Source organism: Schistosoma haematobium, chromosome ZW (assembly GCF_000699445.3).
Source record: "Schistosoma haematobium chromosome ZW, whole genome shotgun sequence".
Classification (NCBI taxonomy): domain Eukaryota; kingdom Metazoa; phylum Platyhelminthes; class Trematoda; order Strigeidida; family Schistosomatidae; genus Schistosoma; species Schistosoma haematobium.
The window spans coordinates 2,696,127-2,718,027 of record NC_067195.1 but is presented as its reverse complement, the minus strand read 5'-3'; the positions used below and the strand labels follow the sequence as shown (position 1 = coordinate 2,718,027).

At 35.3% G+C, this 21,901-nt stretch overlaps 1 protein-coding gene across 1 annotated transcript in view; it reads right to left on the bottom strand.

Moving 5' to 3' along the window:
- The window catches only part of MS3_00010274 (uncharacterized protein), a gene marked incomplete at both ends in the record, with an annotated part of 51,877 nt that extends 50,226 nt beyond the window's left edge, over nucleotides 1-1,651 (bottom strand). The window contains one exon of the mRNA XM_051218638.1: nucleotides 1,562-1,651. Coding sequence (XP_051070144.1) covers nucleotides 1,562-1,651 — 90 coding nt within the window. The remainder of the gene's footprint in view (nucleotides 1-1,561) is intronic.
- Between the last annotated feature and the right edge of the window lie 20,250 nt (nucleotides 1,652-21,901).

Here is a 21,901-nt window from a genome sequence, read left to right as displayed (position 1 = left end):
GTATAACACTTGGATAAAGAGCTTGTTGTGGATGCAGAGGAATAGACCAATAATTATCATGTTAAGCCCAATGGTGTCCTTGGACTTTAAATGGACATTTCCTATTGGTCGATATCTGTTCACTTGTTGAATACTGTACAAAATGTTGTTTTCTATTTTATGGTACGATGTGGTATGCTTGATTGGTATATAAATAGAGTATGTTTGAAATATAATGATTTATTACTCCGAGGCTGTGACTTGTGTTCTGGACTCAACTAACTGGGCTAGACAGGGAAGTGGGACCAACCGAGACTCTAGGCCGTCCGTACGTGTTTACGTGTCACTGTAATCGATCGGTAAGTACTCTGCTCTCTAATTTTCCAGTCAAGGACACAACAATTAGCACAGGGTAAAAAACGACCACAACCTAAAGCCATAAGAGAGCTCCAGTCAGCTACTTACAACCTAAAACAATAATATTAATCAATAAAACAAATGTCGTGGATACGCACTGCTGAGGAGTCCTACAATAGGACGAAACGGACGTCCAATGCTTTCAGATTTTTCATGGTGGTCTAGGTTCAATTGACTCATTATCTCAACTGTTGAAATTACTACAATCTCCACAAAACCCTTTCTGATACAAATGTACATACTATTAAATCTAAGGCTTAGATCCTTGATATACTGCGTACAACTCGAGCATTTAGATGCTAGAACCTTCCAAGTCACAAATAAGAAGATAGAAGACGATTGAGAAGGAACGCTATTTCAAAAAGTGTCAAATATAGTACAAAACTCTCAGGTATTTATAGTTTTTTATTAAAAGTGAAATTATCATTTTAGTCATCTAACCCGCATACAGTAGTTTTTAGTACTTTTTTAATATGGAAGCTACACGTCATGATTCTGGAATGTTCTTTCAAAAAATTATTGGATGGAATACCTTCTATTCTTTCTGAGCTTCTTAGAGCTTCCTCGAATTCACCCGTACATACACACATACTTAATATCAAAAATGTCTAAAATGAACTGAATTAAAATGTTAAGAACACCATTGAATGGTCTAGAGGTGGAATCGTGGATGCGAACTGTTCACTAGTCCCATACTAGATTGGAACGGTCGTCCAGTGTTTCCAGATTTTCAATGGTGATCTTATATTCATCCATTCATGATATCAATCTAAATTCCTAAACTGTATATGCTATTTCCTTTCTTGAATTGACACTTTAAGAAATCAATAAAATTTATCTAATGATCAGCGCCTGATGCGAAACTGATATGTCCTGTATTCGAATCTCACGCGGTGTGGGATCGTGGATGCGCACTACTGAGGAGTCTCATACTAGAGTGGAACGGCCGTTCAGTGCTCCAAGGTTTTCCATGGTGGTCTAGCTTCAATCAATGAGATTAAATAACTAACAATACAAAATGAATAGAAATTTATGTAATGCTTATACATAGATCATCATCGGTTGCCAAGTTAGAATTCTCAAATCAACTCGAAAATAACAATCTAATTAGTAACTAAATAATAAACTCAATAAACTAACAATCATTTCATAGAATTCATCTAACCTTTGATGCTGAAGGAACAAGTGATGCCAATGATGAAACTGTATTTTTACACGATGCAAATATTATTGTTTCAGGAATCTTAGGATTCATTAATTCGGTTGTATTATGCCCAACTAAATGTAACAATATATATAGAGAGAGAATGAGTAAAATAAAGAGAAAACTAATGACGTTAGAATATATTCAAACCCTAATTACTGGTAGATGGACTAACAACTAGATTCATGTTTTAAAAGAGTCCAAACCAGTATTTATCAGTTGAATAATGTAAATTGTAATAAACGTTTAGTTTAGTTACTTACTTACGTCTATTATTCCCACTGGAGTATAGGCCGTCGACCAGCATTCTTCAACCCACTCTGTTCTGAGTCTTCCTTTCCAGTTCTATCCAATTGTTGTTCATTTTTCTCATATCTGTCTCAATTTCTCGGCGTAATGTATTCTTTGATCCTCCTCTTCTCATTTGGTCTTGAGGATTCTAAGTGAGGGCTTGCCTTATGACGCAGTTTGGTGTTTTCCTCAATGCGTGTCCTATTCATAAGTTTCAAATGTAGTTTTCTGTAGAGATTTTCTTTTTCGACTCTTCAAACTAGGATACAAATACAAAACTTACATAAGACTGAGACCAGTAAATCATTGAGGATTGAAAGCATTTTTTTAAAAATCGCATCTCATTTTTTCAAGTTCAGTAGTCCTTTTCAACCCCGACTTCTTAGATCCTAAATTCCATATGGAGTCATTAATGTACAATGATGAAAAGTATCATATTAGGTAGGATATAATGATCAGGATGGGGTTGTGGAGATTATTAAGTTATTGATTTAGATGATGAATCGATTGATGTTAGATTACCATTGATAACCTAGAACCACTGGATGGCCGTTTCGTCCTATTGTGAGTCTCCTCAGAAGTGCGAACATACGATCCCCCTCGCGGGATCAAAACTAAACAATCTCAACAACCCTAAACTGATGATATTTATTCGTTTAATAATTATCATTAATGATTATAAAACTTGAATGAATAATTCTCTCAATGAATCAACACAAAACAAACTCTTGATTGATTTCACTGGTTGAAATCATGGGTCGATTGAAGTTAGTCCACCATGGAAAACCTGGTAGCAATGGACGGTTGTTTCATCCTTGTCTGGTACTCCTCACCAACGCGCATCCACAATCTCGACTCCCGCACGGTTCGGACTCAGGACCTGTTAGTCTTGCGTGAGTACGCTTAACCATTAGACCACTGAGCCGGCTGGCATCCGACGGTGTTAATGTCTAACTTCAACCAATGCACGAAGTTGCCCTCGCGGACGAGATCAATAGCTACTAGGTTCGAATATCGCGAGGGGTGAGATTGTGGATGCGCGTTGGTGAGGAGTCACAGACTAGGACGAAACAACCGTCCAGTGCTACCAGGTTTTCCATAGTGGTCTAACTTCAATTGATTCATGATTTCAACCAGTGAAATTTCTAAAATCTCCACATAACTCCTTCTCTATTTATTGTCAATGTTTCAGTTGATCAGTAATCTAATCTATTTGGTAATATCGATTCAAGTTTATTCATCAAAGAACATATTTTTGTATTGTGATATGTGGTACTTATATCGACATAAGTAGTATATAATGATAGTCAAGAATAGAATGTCAGACAGCAAAATGTTAAGAAGATCAAAGAGGAAATAACGGGAACAAAGAGCAATTAGTATGAAAGTGCAAGAACAATCAGGTTTAAAACTATTAAGTGATATTTACAAAAGAAATATCTCGGTAGCTCCGAACGCATTTACCAATTTACATGTACATGTCAAAGCGCATACATTGGAAGAATCGAGATAAGATTACATGTTTGCATTTCTGAGGATGTTACAAAGAAATTGAGGCTGAGAAGGACTAGGGCTCCCAACAATACAATAGCTCGGAAATTACTTGACATCGGTCATATCATCGATATCTCTTATGCTTTTAAATTATGCTGAAGCGATCGGGATAAAAAAGAACTAAGACCGCATCTTTGTATTCAAAAAAGAGATAGTAATAAATTTATTACTACCCTGGCAATCTCTTTTGTGTGAGTGTGTTTATTGTTTTGTTTTGTTGGGTCTTTGGTTGTTAGTTTTATTTTGTTAATGTTTAGTTTGTGTTATATTCCTCTTCCATTAGCGAATTCTTAAACCAACCTTTAATTCACACATTTCCACTCAATTGATTCTCTTAAATTATGTGAACTCTTCAAATTCTATTCAATCATTACGTGATCCAGTTTATCAGTTTTTAGTACCATGAATCTTTCATTACCTACTAAAATGATCACAGGATTACAACCATTGAAATTACTGTAATATCTACAAAACACCTTTCTGATATGAATCAGCATATGCTCACTAATGACTGGTTTCAAGAGGTATTTCTTGGAGTTCTAGTGAGAAGCCGTTACCAGTGAATTTCAACCAGGTCTGTTGTGAGATAGTAACTCACTGATGACGATGGTAGATGTATGGCTGAATTTCGAGGATTGGTTGACGTTAGACATAAACACCTTTGTATGTCGGCTGGTTCAGTAATCTAGAGGTTAATGGTGCGCGCGCGAGACTGATAGGTCCTGAGTCAGATTCTCTCAAGGTGGGGTCATGGATGCACTTTGCTGAGGAATCCCATTTTAGAATGAAACGGCTATCCAGTACTTCCTGGTTTTCTATGTTGGTATAACTTCAGTTTTTATTTCCATGAATCTTATGTAAACCCTTTATTACTTCTAAAATTTACCACACAATTTATCTTATCTGTCTCTGAACTCAAATCGACTATTTCAGCACCCATTCTTAATTGTTTCCTTGATTCTAACACATAGACATTAATTACAAGGAGGCACAAAATACATATGTGCCACACAAATCTCACTTGATTTGTTGGAGGGCTGTGATACTGCACGGGTGCCCAAACCGAAGCAGATGGTTTTCTTAGAGGGCCACACCTCGAGCCTTCGACATAAAGGTTTGATCCACATGGCAGTGGAGCATCGTAAGGAGATGCAGTCACATGGTAACCATGACCAACAATTGGTTCATACACCATTTGTTCCTTCAGGTTACTTGAGCCAATGTGCACCATTGATTTGGTTTGTGACCGGTTGAATCGTTGGACATTCTCTTTTCGTCCTCTCATTTTCGTAAACAACACCTCAACCACGAGAAGGTAGTGAGGGGACTTTCCTGTCAGAGGCTTTATACGCGTGGCCATGTGAGAGCATTTCAAGGGGAGAGCGGACTCTCCACACTCTCAGCCATATCAGGGCATTTGGGGGCGATTCTAACACCAAATAACCTCTGACCTGTTCTCGCACATATATATAGTTATCATTGATAACCAACGTCATTCCAATTCTTTACATTCACTTTTATCAATTGTTCCATACCTATATCTTACCTCTATGTAAAATTCTAATACAGATTTGGTTGTAAGCAGCTGATGATGAGGAACCACGACAACAATAGTGAATTCATAATATTCTACATCCATATTTGTTCTAGCTTCATTTAAAGTCAAGTAGTTGGTGACTACTGACCTTCGACTATATTAGAAGGTATGGAGTACCTGATTTGAAATCACATAATTGATTTTGCATATACCTAGAGATGAGTGAAATGACAGAAATTGTGTTACAACAGCACAGTTGTGGTGATTTTTTCCACTTTACACTAAATATTGAATCAAATGTTATTCGTAATTGGTAATTCTTTTATATTATTTATCAACTTTAGTCTGTACTGCTTTTCGGATTGGCGGTAATTTTTAGCAAGTTAGTTTTCTACAGGATGGGGTCGCTAACCCCATGCCCTACATTCCTCCTTTATCCGGACTTGGGACCGACAGTAGCCCTCGGAAGGACTCCAGGCGAAGTATGTAGGCTGTACTGCTTATGTTTACCATTAAAATCATATTGATCTCTTCTTTGATTGCATCAACTTGAACTAATACATATTGAATGATCAGACTTTTCTATTGATTATCTCTAACTGTAATTGGTTTTGTCTATTCAGGATTATAAATCAACAAACATATCGATGGAATGAATTTTCAAGTCCAACAGCGTTGAATAAATCAATACAACTTCGACATATTCGACACATTCATGATTTTAACAATGCCATGGATAATGATAATAATAATAATGTGCAATTAGCTGAGAACATTTTATATCAAACCAATGACAATTCTGCAATTGATATGATCACATTCAATACAGATCGTCGTAAATCCAGAATGAGGTATACTTTTTAAATGTATTACTACAGTATGTGCTTATCTACTTAACAGTTTATTCTATGTTATATCCATCCAGGGCGTTCACGTCATCCGATTGAAATACGCGCAAAATCGAAGTTCGCAAAACAACGATGTGTCCACAATGGAGGTTCGTTATTGAATAATACACTAAATTAGTTACAAACCTCAACTTGTGAGGTGTCTGAGGCGTTTAAACACGTCCCTTTGTATAAAATAAAATGGCTTCTTGTAACGGTAACATAAAAAATAGTTACAACGTACGATAGGACAAAGACAACCTGATGGATGTGTCTAAATTTGATAGCAGTTTATCAGCAACCGAAACCCGAACCAAGAGTAAAACAATATGGAAACTGTTGCGTTTAAACAAATGCACAAAACTGTAGATAACCGCTGCAGTGATTAAGGTACAGTAATTAAAATGATAAATACAATGTTAATTACAATATACGTTTCAGTATAAGTGAATATTTCAGAATGCTACGCAACAACTTGCGTCACAACAGAAGTGAAAAATTGCTGGGAATACAACTACTTACTAAACATAAATAAGTAGTATAAAACAATATATACAAAAGACTGGAAGAAAGTGAGTAAGAACAATGTAAAACAAACTAAACACTCTAATTGAAATAAGATGACTTGATCATGTGAATCAGGTGGAATGAGCAAGATCACGTATATAACTCTAACTTCTGGATCAACGTTATTTTTCTCAACTGTTGATTGATAACTAGAAAATTACTAGAAACTAAAGAAGTATTATCAAGATAGTTTGAATGAATTTCCCTCTTTCCTTTCTCTGGTCATTTAAGGAATGAACGGTGGTTACTATTGAATTTACAGATTGAGTGCTGTAGTGCAAGTTTCTATGTTAATCCCACATAAGTTATTCTAGCTTCAGGATGGACAGGCCAATTTAACGGTTCTTCTTGAGTCACATCGTGATCTTGTTAATTATTCACTTATCAATCTTGACTAATTTTATATCAGTGTGTATGTGTGTGTACATCCTATCCTACTCATCACATGTGTGTAGCTTATCGATTAAATGGCGTTGGCTTATGTGCCATCTCCACCACTGATCAGAATTTAACTTCGCACTCCTCTATTCTCATCATCCCTCTGATTATTTGTCTAGATCAATGATTGTATGAAATATACGTATCCGAAATTCATTCGCGTATTTGACTTATTTTTATTCCTTTATTCACTAACCCGAATTAAGTCGATTATTATTACACATGAGGATGGGCGACATATAGATTTCGACATCGTATATTTCAATGATAATCATTCATTTGATCCAATTGAAGTCAGATATGGGGTCACAATAGTACATTCCACAATTAATTTAAAATTCTCTAATCTAACCAAACACATGGATCATTTATGCATGTTGATGATAACATTTCCATCTCTTGGATTATTCCATCATCACTGCTGAATACTATGAATTTCAATTTCTTCAAAGTATAATAATGGATCGTTATAAACAAAACGCATGAAAATCAGAACCTCAAATGCCCTGGTATGTTTGAGAGTGCGGAGATTAATCTATCCTTCTCGAAATGCCTTCACATGGCCATGTCAATACAACCACTGTCAGGGAAGACGAATAGCGAATGTCTCACGCTTTAACCAGGTTGATGGACAAGGAGTATCCATCTAGCGAAGATGGAAAACCCTCGTTTCAAGCCACTGATGGCATATAGACCTATTGTTGGTCACCGTGTACCATGGGACTGCATCTCTTGACGTTGTTCCACTGTCCTGTGGATCAAACCTTTAGGTAAGAGGCTGGGGTTGTGGCCACCTAAGAAAACCACCAGCTTCGATTTGGTTACTGAATTAGTATCACAGCCCTCACACAAATCGAATGATGAAGTATGAAGCATATCTATTCGATGCTTCATTGTATCAATGTGTTTAAATAATAATACAAGAATAACAAGTTAGATGAGATGTACTTTTCGATCTATTTTCTATACATGGAAATTGTTACATCCTAGTGAAGATTGAATTACGAGTAGCGTCTGAGACCTATTATTCAGTAACTAGACTGTGTATATCTACATTCCTCTTATTATAAGCTTTATTTTGACCTATATATTATTATTGTACGATTTACTGTTCTTAAGCTATGTTCAGTTTATTAACTACTACCTCTCACGTTCACAGCCACATTTTGGCGTTACTGTGTATGAATGTTATTTCCTATTTTATACTGCGTCGCAGTCTGTTTGGCTGGTATATAAACCCAGTATGTCTGAAATACATGATTCGCATAGTGGAGGCTGTTGTTGAACTCAAGTTGACGGGCTAGGCGAGCACCGAACCATTAGGACGCTAGGCTGATTAGACAGGTTGGATGTCATTAGTTTAGTTGAGTATAAGAGCGAATAAGTCGTATTTTGATTGGCGAATAGATTACGTGACAACAAGCGGATAATAAAGTCACAACAGAAATCAATCTTCATCATTCATCCTCCTATTCTTTTGTTAGTGCACTAAATCGTATAAGTCGAGAAGTAGATGTCCAGAATAGAAGGATTGTGTAGTGACTAGTCTATGGAAAAGTGAACCCCACGTAGAATGGTATTTCATTAGAAATTTTAGTCAAGAAACAAGCAGTCTCTTTATTCATTTGAAGTTAAATCAATCGTTCGAATTGACAGTTTGTCTAGAGAACATATCGATGTATTTTGATTGAGATAATGAACTAAATGATGTTAGACGAACATTGAAGTCCTGGAAGCACTGGACGACCGTACAGTGCTGTTAGTGATGGTCAAACATCAATCACTTCACGATCTAAATCAAAAACATAATGATCTCCACAACCCCATACTGATAATGATCGATATATGACTGGATAGAGGAGATTGTATAATTTTTCATGAAGATATGATTGAAATCAGTTGAAAGATTATTGAAAACACGAAAGATGTTGTTATGTTTGTTTTACATTATTCCTACTTTTCCCTTTCTACTAATATGTATATTGTCTTATTCTACTTATTTACATTCAGTAAGCAGTTGTATTCCACACAATTTTCACACTCATATTGTAACGCAAGTTGTACTGTAATATTCTGAAATGTTCACACATACCTATAACGTTTATTGTACTTGTCATAGTATTTATCACTATAAATACTGTACCTTAATCACTGCGGCGGTTATCCACAGTTTCGTGCATGTGCTTAAACGCTATAGTTTCCATATAGTTTGCTCTTCGTTTGGTTTTTTGGCTGTTGATAATCTGTTATCAAATTTAGTCACAGCTATCAGCTGTCCTTTGTACTATCGTATGTTATAATTATTCTTTATGTTACTCCAAAGTTCATTTCAATACAGAAAATATAAGGTTTTTATAACATTTTAAATGTCCTTGGGTTGCTAGAAGATTGTGGAATGCTACTACACATAGTAGCAGTGTATTATTTAATAAAGAAACGCTATTGTAGACAAACCGTTGTTTTCCGAATTTTCGATTTGCACGTATCTCAATCGGGTGACTTGGACGCTTCGATAGACTTAAAAGATGTCTATTCAGAATTCTAGACTCATCATCACTATGAGTTAAAATATAACGGTTTACATTTTCAATTCTATCATAAACCAATGGAAAGCTTTCATCACATGTTATCTAATTCTTGACATTATTTACATCTCTATAGGCGATCTACACGGAATCCCACCTCATCTCTCATTGTACTAGTTGGCGTCCATTAGCTAAGGCATATGTTCAACTCTGATAAGATTGATATTCTCTGCGCGTTCAAAATAGACATCAAATATCCTTATAATCTGAGTTGTTATCATTGGCGATATTCATCTAACGATTGATCTTTTTCTAATCTATGAAGTTGCAATTTCTTGATTTAATAGTTGTGAATAATAGTTGCAACTTCATACGTGTTTTTTTTTCTCTTGATGATTATCAACCACAATGGTTTTCTGTTTTTCTTCAATTTACATAAGGAATAGGATGAGTCCATTGTCTCCACGATGTTCTTATATTCCAAAACCAAAATCTCCACATTCAATATCTAGTCTTGATGAAAATGAAATCGATGAAGTTCGAAAGAAGTTAGATCATTTTCAATCATTACTAATACAAGTTAAAAATCAACTCAATTATTCACACAATGATGAAGATGATGATGATAATATGATTGATGAATGAATCTTTCCTAATATTTCAACTGAAGTAAATCTTTTTCAGACTACTGAAAAGAATATCGAGGAAAATGGAGAAGAGATTGATGATTCATGTCAAAAGTTGCCTAATTATGTTACATTTTCAGTGAAAAAATCACATGAATATGCTGTGAGAAATTGGTTACTATCAAATTTTAATAATATTTAACTACTTATATCGATAAAAGTAGTTAGAAACAATTGTGTGATTTAATTTCTATGACATGAAGATCAAGTTTGTCTTTATTTCTTTTTAAATAAGTGTTTTCTTAAAATATCATTGATCTCATTATAATTAGCATTGGTATGTATGACGTCCATCGTATCAGTGTTCATCTTAACTTTGCTCTTTAATGTTAATTGTAGAATGTTTCTGGAAAGATTAATTGATTTATTTAGATATTTATGAGTGTAGACTAAATCGATATTATTGGATAATGTGGTAGATTTAACGTGAACCAAGAGCATCTTAACCCAAAATGTTATCGGATGTAAGAGAAATGATGATAGAACTTGGTGTGATGTTATATTCAATGCGGTGAATTGGACAGAATTCCCGAATTCTTCAATCATATTCGTAAATGCACACTGTTCAGAGGTCTTTGTTTCATTAGCAGGAGTGACATATATAAGAAGGTCAGTGTGTGCTGCTTCGATCTCTGGTGGACTCAACAAAGCTGGTCTATTCAAGAGTTGCTTGAAATATTCCACCCATCTATTCGTCTGATCTTGGATCTCATTGATTGACTTGACTACTTTATCCTTTACAGGTCACCCTGGTTTACGATATTTTCCTGCCAGTTTGTTTGTCGTTTCGTATAGTTGTTTCATGTTTCTTGCAGCTACAGCTTTATCAGCTCTCGTTGCTGGGTCTTCTACGTACGTTTGCTTATTGGCTGTAATGCTCCTTTTCACTTGCTATTTTGCTTCCGTTTATTCAGCTAGAGCCTTGATTTCCTATGTTATTGTTCGGCTGTTGTTGATTGGTTTCTCCATGTTTCTTTTTATTTTGATCTGTCTGATTCTATGCAGTGTGATCCGGTGAGAGCCGTGAAGCTTTGTGAATGCACTTGTGTGGGGATGTTGTGATGCCTATAATTAACTTGTTGAATGTACACAGATATACAGATCTCTCTCCATTTCCAATTCTTTCTCCCAGTCTCATGATATTTTCAAAGCCGGTGTTATACATTCCTACTTTTGCGTTCAGCCCTATCCGTGAACAATCACAACTGTGGTGCAAGAACATCCCTCAAATTCCAGGTCACAGTTCATATGCTATAATTTGTTTCTTGTGTTTGGCATATTTTCAGGGAGGTTGCTTTCTGAACTATGGAAAAGCTGATTTCATATTAAACCATCCTCATTTACTTGGATATATGATCGACAATAACCTTAGACGAGCTACAGGATTGACTTGAATAAAAATTTATGTGAATTGTCTAGTCAAAGCAGTTTCGTGTTAACTGCAGTCTTCTGTTGCTAGGTCTCAAGCTATAAAGAAAATTTTCAACATCAACTGATATGTCTGAAACGAATCCAGCAACACATAGGATTCCATTAAACTATGATATCCAACCTTAATCAATGTTCAATGAAAGCATACACTTGGGTCATAGTCTAATGTGTTAATTCAGAATATCAGCTAATGATGAGTTTATCCGTTACAGTGATTGGTATAAAAGATACACAGAACGCGTTGTGGATTATTGAATCAAGATTATTCTCCACAGTCTCCTTCACCAATGATACACAGGACGTGACAACTAGTCGACTTTTGCAGATTCAAATTTAACAATGGACATTTCACAGATTGATAAATCACAGAGATGAAAATGGACGGGTTTATGAGAAGAAACGACCACCACTACAATCATTTGAAATTAATTGGTGAATGGTTACAGTGTTTGTTCTTAGCTGGAGCAGGACCATCTATGAATTGACAACCAGAACATTTGCTTCCACTTCATCTTCTTTTTAGAAAAGCAGAAATATTAATATGCAAAATGAGAATTTCACTCCGTTTTGATGTCAGCCGAATAAACAACAACCAACATTCATATGACACCCACGATACACAATAGAGAATACCAGATTATTTATCGATTAATGAGATGTAATGAGGTTGTATTCGATTTGGGATTACCGATTGTAGCGTGCTGTCGAGTTGAGTTGTTTACACTGAGATTGAAGAAGGCGTAATCAATTTTACCTTGAAAATGTTATCGGATGTAAATAGAAATGATGAAAGAACGTGGTGTTATGTTATATCCAATACGATGAATCAGACAGAATTCGCAATTCGTCTTTGCAAATCTTATTCTTGAATGCATACCATATACAGGTTTGTGGTGTTTGCACAAATTAATGATACCTTTGTACTTGGAGACTGTCCGATTTCGAATTCCGAACACAATTCGTTGGTCTGTCCTCATCTAGTTGTCACGCAATATAACTCAATCTTGATAAGGAAAGATGGCTGGTGACTAGCGATGGAATGCATGATGTGCTTTTCTCCTTATTTGTGACTTGTCAGCTGGATGTACCTGCGTCCAATTATTGATGTTCCTTCCGTGACTCGAACTCAGGATCATTCCGTTCAAGCGCCATCGTGTTATCCACCTAGTTTGATTTGTGTCTTGACATAATCGAAATCTACACAGATTGAATATTGTGATATTTTGTTATTCACTGATCATTTAATAGTGTGATTTAGTCAACAATATGTTGAATGATTCTTCGATTCCCGGAAAATTGTATCATTCAAAGAGTATTGGTGTAATGCAGCTAATGTGATTTAGGAGAGTAATCTTTCACCAAAGTCACATTATTCTATTAGTTTCCTCATTCTAATAATTCTAAACTGAAATTAATCTGCTTCTAATTGCCGACAGACTTCAATATTGTAGAGATTCACGAATCGATCAGGAAGATTTCTTAATAGGTTCATGGTGGCATTTATGATGAGGATGCTTTCAAAAATGGCGATTCGATCTACCACAAAGTGGCAAATATTTAATTATAAAATGAAGATGAACATGAAGTCCGACTTCAATCATTTCTGTTGGACATTACTGATTGATTTCTTTACTACTTATACAAATATCAGTAGCTTCTAACAGTACATCAAAACACCATAATTCAATTCATGGTCTAATGCATACGAATGTTCAAATTACCTCAACTGCACTATTAAGATGTCGTGTTCATCTTCAGATTCAAAATGGTCCTAGGGAAAATCATTCAGAATATTAAGTGAGGTAGTACAGCATACATGTCAGAAGTTTCTTCATCATCATCTACCTCACCAGGAACAGTTTGACAAGTTATCAATCCATATTGATTGCCAGATAAGTTGAAAATCACTGTTCACTAGGTGAAAGATGGTTTTGGTTATGATCAAGATACATTGATGCAAACATTTGATGGAAGGTATACACTGGTTGAATCTGAGGAGGAATGTTAGTCATCACACATGGCCTTACCTTCCCGCAACAAAATACCCTCACACAATGTTGACTGGTTTATTCAAATATTCATTGTACTCACTTTTACTGTAGGTTTAGTTAGTTCGATAAATGTTTCTACTTTCTTCAACATGATGAAATAAGGTTTATATCTGTGGGATTGAAGCAAAGAACAAATTCTTAGTTGAATCCAGAATGAACTGTATTTTAACGAGTGGTGAATTCTGAGTTGAAATGTATATGTAACATTCACTATTTCGATTATCATGAAGCTGTTCTTCCAGTTAAGTGATTTGTAACGATGACATTACAATTCACTCGATAAGATGATGTTCAACATTACAAACTGTGATCAAATATTGAGATTATAGAGAGAAGAACAGGTGCTCAGAAGGTTGATGTTGTATCTTTCGAACGGACTTATTGATTAGTTGATCTATAAGGATGGTCTCTTCCATGTCGTTGCATATTATAAGGTTCAGTGTTTAGTAATTGAAAGTAATCAAGAGGAGCCCATAAACGTATGCATCGTGTTAGTTGACAATGAACAAAAAGATGTATCTCTTCACTTGAGGGAACTTACGGTGGCTGTGAGATTATAATGTAAGTCTCTTGATATCTGGGACTAGACCGTTAGGTATTTCGAGAATTGTCTGAACTCTAAAGAATGAACGAACATAATATTGATGTAACAAATCTCACTCACACAGAGAGATTAATTAGCTCGGTAGTAACTCGTATTCAGAATCTCTTATCCAAATTCTTTTCATGTTTATATCTTTCTTAAAATTCCCATTCATCTTTCCCAATTCACATTGATTCCTCTTCATCATAAATACCTTGACTATACCGCATTTATTACATGCTGAATTCACAACAAGCTTCACTTGATGTTTGAGAAGACAATAATCCATCAAGTGAAATCCATCAAACGAAAAAATAATTTTGATCGGAACAAAACATACTACTTATATGAGGATTATTTTTTAAAATAACAACCATTTCAAACAAACAATATAAAATTTCCGGTAGGTGGGAAAATCAGTGAGAAGATCAAATAAAAGGAGAAATTGGTGAATGGAACAGAACAACAAAGATGACGACGATAATGACAACATCGACGCACGCACACACACACTCGCATATGCTTGTTTACATGTTACCAGATTTTAAAGATTGTTAGTGTTCACTAATTGTAAGCAAATATATCAGTGTCTGTGTGTGCTCAAGCAAAGAAACTCGACAACAACTTCACATCACACTAAAGTGTACTAATACATGGAATCAACCAGATTGGAGACTATTTGAAAAATCAGACATGATGTCAGGTCCTCCCTTGAACTGTGTTGCTTGATAACTCATGCTGTTGCTACAATGTGGAATATTGGTGCGTAAATGTTTATATGAGTCAAATGTATTGAGAGGGAAAGACATGTTTAGTCAGTAATCAAACAAGTTCAAAATATATCCTAACTGACCTGCTCTTTTAAGTGAAACTTGTATTTCATCGTTTTGTTTCCTACAATGTTATATCATTGTGCTAGACCTGTCATTGTCTTGTATTTACGAAACGTCAATGTCGAAGCTGGTATCAGATTTACCTAAAAGATGAACTATGTAGGTTTGTGTCTGGTTTGACAGTACTGCTCCATTAACCTTCGATTGATTGTGACCTAGTACGAGTTGGGTTACGCTCAGTAAACAATGAACGATGATGAATGATGACTGTGGCGGAGTTGAATTGCCTGGATTCCACATAGAACATGGAAAAGACCATGTTCATAGAGCAACTAAACAATAAGTCAGTTGAAAAGATACAACGTGACAGCTGAAGGTTAAGAAGATCGAATTGAAGAGAATATAAGGGAGAAAGGAGAGTGTAGACTGGAAGGATCATGCAGAATGTGTTGGACAAATGATGGAAATTCACAATTGAAGGATTCAATGCAATGGTTGTGATATTTTATCAAGGTTGCCAAATGCCCTGGTGATATGGCCGAGAGTGTATGTATGAATGTATGGAAATAGTTAACTATTTTAGCATTCCTCAGTTACTGTCTCAATCAATATTCATTGAATCGTAGATAAAGTGGCCTAATGAAGTGAATTATCACGACAACTTGTCAATTTCCAAACCTACTTCATACAAACACCACAAACCTGTATATCGTAAGCATTGAGGAATAAGATTTGCAAAGACGAATTGCGAATTCTGTCTGATTCATCGTATTGAATATAACATAACACCACGTTCTTTCATCATTTCTATTTACATCCGATAACATTTTCAAGGTAAAATTGATTACGCCTTCTTCAATCTCAGTGTAAACAACTCAACTCGACAGCACGCTACAATCGGTAATCCCAAATCGAATACAACCTCATTACATCTCATTAATCGATAAATAATCTGGTATTCTCTATTGTGTATCGTGGGTGTCATATGAATGTTGGTTGTTGTTTATTCGGCTGACATCAAAACGGAGTGAAATTCTCATTTTGCATATTAATATTTCTGCTTTTCTAAAAAGAAGATGAAGTGAAAGCAAATGTTCTGGTTGTCAATTCATAGATGGTCCTGCTCCAGCTAAGAACAAACACTGTAACCATTCACCAATTAATTTCAAATGATTGTAGTGGTGGTCGTTTATTCTCATAAACCCGTCCATTTTCATCTCTGTGATTTATCAATCTGTGAAATGTCCATTGTTAAATTTGAATCTGCAAAAGTCGACTAGTTGTGACGTCCTGTGTATCATTGGTGAAGGAGACTGTGGAGAATAATCTTGATTCAATAATCCTTAACGCGTTCTGTGTATCTTTTTATACCAATCACTGTAACGGATAAACTCATCATTAGCTGATATTCTGAATTAACACATTAGACTATGACCCAAGTGTATGCTTTCATTGAACATTGATTAAGGTTGGATATCATAGTTTAATGGAATCCTATGTGTTGCTGGATTCGTTTCAGACATATCAGTTGATGTTGAAAATTTTCTTTATAGCTTGAGACCTAGCAACAGAAGACTGCAGTTAACACGAAACTGCTTTGACTAGACAATTCACATAAATTTTTATTCAAGTCAATCCTGTAGCTCGTCTAAGGTTATTGCCGATCATATATCCAAGTAAATGAGGATGGTTTAATATGAAGTCAGCATTTCCATAGTTCAGAAAGCAACCTCCCTAAAAATATGCCAAACACAAGAAACAAATTATAGCATATGAACTGTGACCTGGAATTTGAGGGATGTTCTTGCACCACAGTTGTGATTGTTCACGGATAGGGCTGAACGCAAAAGTAGGAATGTATAACACCGGCTTTGAAAATATCATGAGACTGGGAGAAAGAATTGGAAATGGAGAGAGATCTGTATATCTGTGTACATTCAACAAGTTAATTATAGGCATCACAACATCCCCACACAAGTGCATTCACAAAGCTTCACGGCTCTCACCGGATCACACTGCATAGAATCAGACAGATCAAAATAAAAAGAAACATGGAGAAACCAATCAACAACAGCCGAACAATAACATAGGAAATCAAGGCTCTAGCTGAATAAACGGAAGCAAAATAGCAAGTGAAAAGGAGCATTACAGCCAATAAGCAAACGTACGTAGAAGACCCAGCAACGAGAGCTGATAAAGCTGTAGCTGCAAGAAACATGAAACAACTATACGAAACGACAAACAAACTGGCAGGAAAATATCGTAAACCAGGGTGACCTGTAAAGGATAAAGTAGTCAAGTCAATCAATGAGATCCAAGATCAGACGAATAGATGGGTGGAATATTTCAAGCAACTCTTGAATAGACCAGCTTTGTTGAGTCCACCAGAGATCGAAGCAGCACACACTGACCTTCTTATATATGTCACTCCTGCTAATGAAACAAAGACCTCTGAACAGTGTGCATTTACGAATATGATTAAAGAATTCGGGAATTCTGTCCAATTCACCGCATTGAATATAACATCACACCAAGTTCTATCATCATTTCTCTTACATCCGATAACATTTTGGGTTAAGATGCTCTTGGTTCACGTTAAATCTACCACATTATCCAATAATATCGATTTAGTCTACACTCATAAATATCTACATAAATCAATTAATCTTTCCAGAAACATTCTACAATTAACATTAAAGAGCAAAGTTAAGATGAACACTGATACGATGGACGTCATACATACCAATGCTAATTATAATGAGATCAATGATATTTTAAGAAAACACTTATTTAAAAAGAAATAAAGACAAACTTGATCTTCATGTCATAGAAATTAATTCACACAATTGTTTCTAACTACTTTTATCGATATAAGTAGTTAAATATGATTAAAATTTGATAGTAACCAATTTCTCACAGCATATTCATGTGATTTTTTCACTGAAAATGTAACATAATTAGGCAACTTTTGACATGAATCATCAATCTCTTCTCCATTTTCTTCGATATTCTTTTCAGTAGTCTGTAAAAGATTCACTTCAGTTGAAGTATTTGGAAAGATTCTTTCATCAATCATATCACCATCATCATCTTCATCATTGTGTGAAGAATTGAGTTGATTTTTAACTTGTATTAGTAATGATTGAAAATGATCTAACTTCTTTCGAACTTCATCTATTTCATTTTCATCAAGACTAGATATCGAATGTAGAGATTTTTCTTTTGGAATATAAGAACATCGTGGAGACAATGGACTCATCCTATTCCTTATGTAAATTGAAGAAAAACAGAAAACCATTGTGGTTGATAATCATCAATTTGCGTTACAATATGAGTGTGAAAATTGTGTGGAATACAACTGCTTACTGAATGTAAATAAGTAGAATAAGACAATATACATATTAGTAGAAAGGGAAAAGTAGGAATAATGTAAAACAAACATAACAACATCTTTCGTGTTTTCAATAATCTTTCAACTGATTTCAATCATATCTTCATGAAAAATTATACAATCTCCTCTATCCAGTCATATATCGATCATTATCAGTATGGGGTTGTGGAGATCATTATGTTTTTGATTTAGATCGTGAAGTGATTGATGTTTGACCATCACTAACAGCACTGTACGGTCGTCCAGTGCTTCCAGGACTTCAATGTTCGTCTAACATCATTTAGTTCATTATCTCAATCAAAATACATCGATATGTTCTCTAGACAAACTGTCAATTCGAACGATTGATTTAACTTCAAATGAATAAAGAGACTGCTTGTTTCTTGACTAAAATTTCTAATGAAATACCATTCTACGTGGGGTTCACTTTTCCATAGACTAGTCACTACACAATCCTTCTATTCTGGACATCTACTTCTCGACTTATACGATTTAGTGCACTAACAAAAGAATAGGAGGATGAATGATGAAGATTGATTTCTGTTGTGACTTTATTATCCGCTTGTTGTCACGTAATCTATTCGCCAATCAAAATACGACTTATTCGCTCTTATACTCAACTAAACTAATGACATCCAACCTGTCTAATCAGCCTAGCGTCCTAATGGTTCGGTGCTCGCCTAGCCCGTCAACTTGAGTTCAACAACAGCCTCCACTATGCGAATCATGTATTTCAGACATACTGGGTTTATATACCAGCCAAACAGACTGCGACGCAGTATAAAATAGGAAATAACATTCATACACAGTAACGCCAAAATGTGGCTGTGAACGTGAGAGGTAGTAGTTAATAAACTGAACATAGCTTAAGAACAGTAAATCGTACAATAATAATATATAGGTCAAAATAAAGCTTATAATAAGAGGAATGTAGATATACACAGTCTAGTTACTGAATAATAGGTCTCAGACGCTACTCGTAATTCAATCTTCACTAGGATGTAACAATTTCCATGTATAGAAAATAGATCGAAAAGTACATCTCATCTAACTTGTTATTCTTGTATTATTATTTAAACACATTGATACAATGAAGCATCGAATAGATATGCTTCATACTTCATCATTCGATTTGTGTGAGGGCTGTGATACTAATTCAGTACCCAAATCGAAGCTGGTGGTTTTCTTAGGTGGCCACAACCCCAGCCTCTTACCTAAAGGTTTGATCCACAGGACAGTGGAACAACGTCAAGAGATGCAGTCCCATGGTACACGGTGACCAACAATAGGTCTATATGCCATCAGTGGCTTGAAACGAGGGTTTTCCATCTTCGCTAGATGGATACTCCTTGTCCATCAACCTGGTTAAAGCGTGAGACATTCGCTATTCGTCTTCCCTGACAGTGGTTGTATTCACATGGCCATGTGAAGGCATTTCGAGAAGGATAGATAATTCTTCGCACTCTCAACCATACCAGGGTTTTTGGAGTTCTGACTTTCATGGGTTTTGTTTATAACGATCCATAATTATTCTTTGAAGAAATTGAAATTCGAAGTATTCAGCAGTGATGATGGAATAATCCAAGAGATGGAAATGTTATCATCAACATGCATAAATGATCCATGTGTTTGGTTAGATTAGAGAATTTTAAATTAATTGTGGAATGTACTATTGTGACCCCATATCTGACTTCAATTGGATCAAATGAATGATTATCATTGAAATATACGATGTCGAAATCTATATGTCGCCCATCCTCATGTGTAATAATAATCGACTTTACTCGGTTTAGTGAATAGAGGACTAAAAATAAGTCAAATACGCGAATGAATTTCGGATACGTATATTTCATACAATCATTGATCTAGACAAACAATCAGAGGGATGATGAGAATAGAACAGTGCGAAGTTAAATTCTGATCAGTGGTGGAGAAGGCACATAACCCAACGCCATTTAATCGATAAGCTACACACATGTGATGAGTAGGATAGGATGTACACACACATACACAATATGACTCAAGAAGAATCGTTAAATTGGCCTGTCCATCCTGAAGCTAGAATAACTTATGTGGGATTAACATAGTAACTTACACTACAGTACTCAATCTGTAAATTCAACAGTAAACACCTTTCGTTTCTTTAAAGACCAGAGAAAGGAAAGAGGGAAATTCATTCAAACTATCTTGATAATACTTCTTTAGTTTCTAGTAATTTTCTAGTTATCAATCCACAGTTGACAAAAAAAATGATGATCCAGAAGTTAGAGTTATATACGTGATCTTGTTCATTCCACCTGATTCACATGATCAAGTCATTTTATTTCAATACGAGTGTTTAATTTGCTTTACATTGTTCTTACTCGCTTTTCTTCCAGTCTTTTGTGTATATTGTTTTATACTACTTATTTATATTAAGTAAGCAGTTGTATTCCCAGCAATTTTTCACTTCTGTTGTGACGCAAGTTGTCGAGTAGCATTCTGAAATATTCACCTATACTTAAATGTATATTGTACTTAACATTGTATTTATCATTTTACTTACTATACCTTAATCACTGCATCGGTTATCTACAGTTTTGTGCATTTGTTTAAACGCAACAGTTTCCATATTGTTTTACTCTTGGTTCGGGTTTCGGTTGCTGATAAACTGCTATCAAATTTAGACACATCCATCAGGTTGTCTTTGTCCTATCGTACGTTGTAACTATTTTTTATGTTACCGTTACAAGAAGCCATTTTATTTTATACAAAGGGACGTGTTTAAACGCCTCAGACACCTCACAAGTTGAGGTTTGTAACTAATTTAGTGTATTATTCAATAACGAACCTCCATTGTGGACACATCGTTGTTTTGCGAACTTCGATTTTGCGCGTATTTCAATCGGATGACGTGAACGCCCTGGATGGATATGACATAGAATAAACTGTTAAGTAGATAAGCACATACTGTAGTAATACATTTAAAAAGTATACCTCATTCTGGATTTACGACGATCTGTATTGAATGTGATCATATCAATTGCAGAATTGTCATTGGTTTGATATAAAATGTTCTCAGCTAATTGCACATTATTATTATTATCATTATCCATGGCATTGTTAAAATCATGAATGTGTCGAATATGTCGAAGTTGTATTGATTTATTCAACGCTGTTGGACTTGAAAATTCATTCCATCGATATGTTTGTTGATTTATAATCCTGAATGGACAAAACCAATTACAGTTAGAGATAATCAATAGAAAAGTCTGATCATTCAATATGTATTAGTTCAAGTTGATGCAATCAAAGAAGAGATCAATATGATTTTAATGGTAAACATATGCAGTACAGCCTACATACTTCACCTGGAGTCCTTCCGAGGGCTACTGTCGGTCCCAAGTCCGGATAAAGGAGGAATGTTGGGCATGGGGTTAGCGACTACATCCTGTAGAAAACTAACGTGCTAAAAATTACCGCCAACCCGAAAAGCAGTACAGACTAAAGTTGATAAATAATATAAAAGAATTACCAATTACGAATAA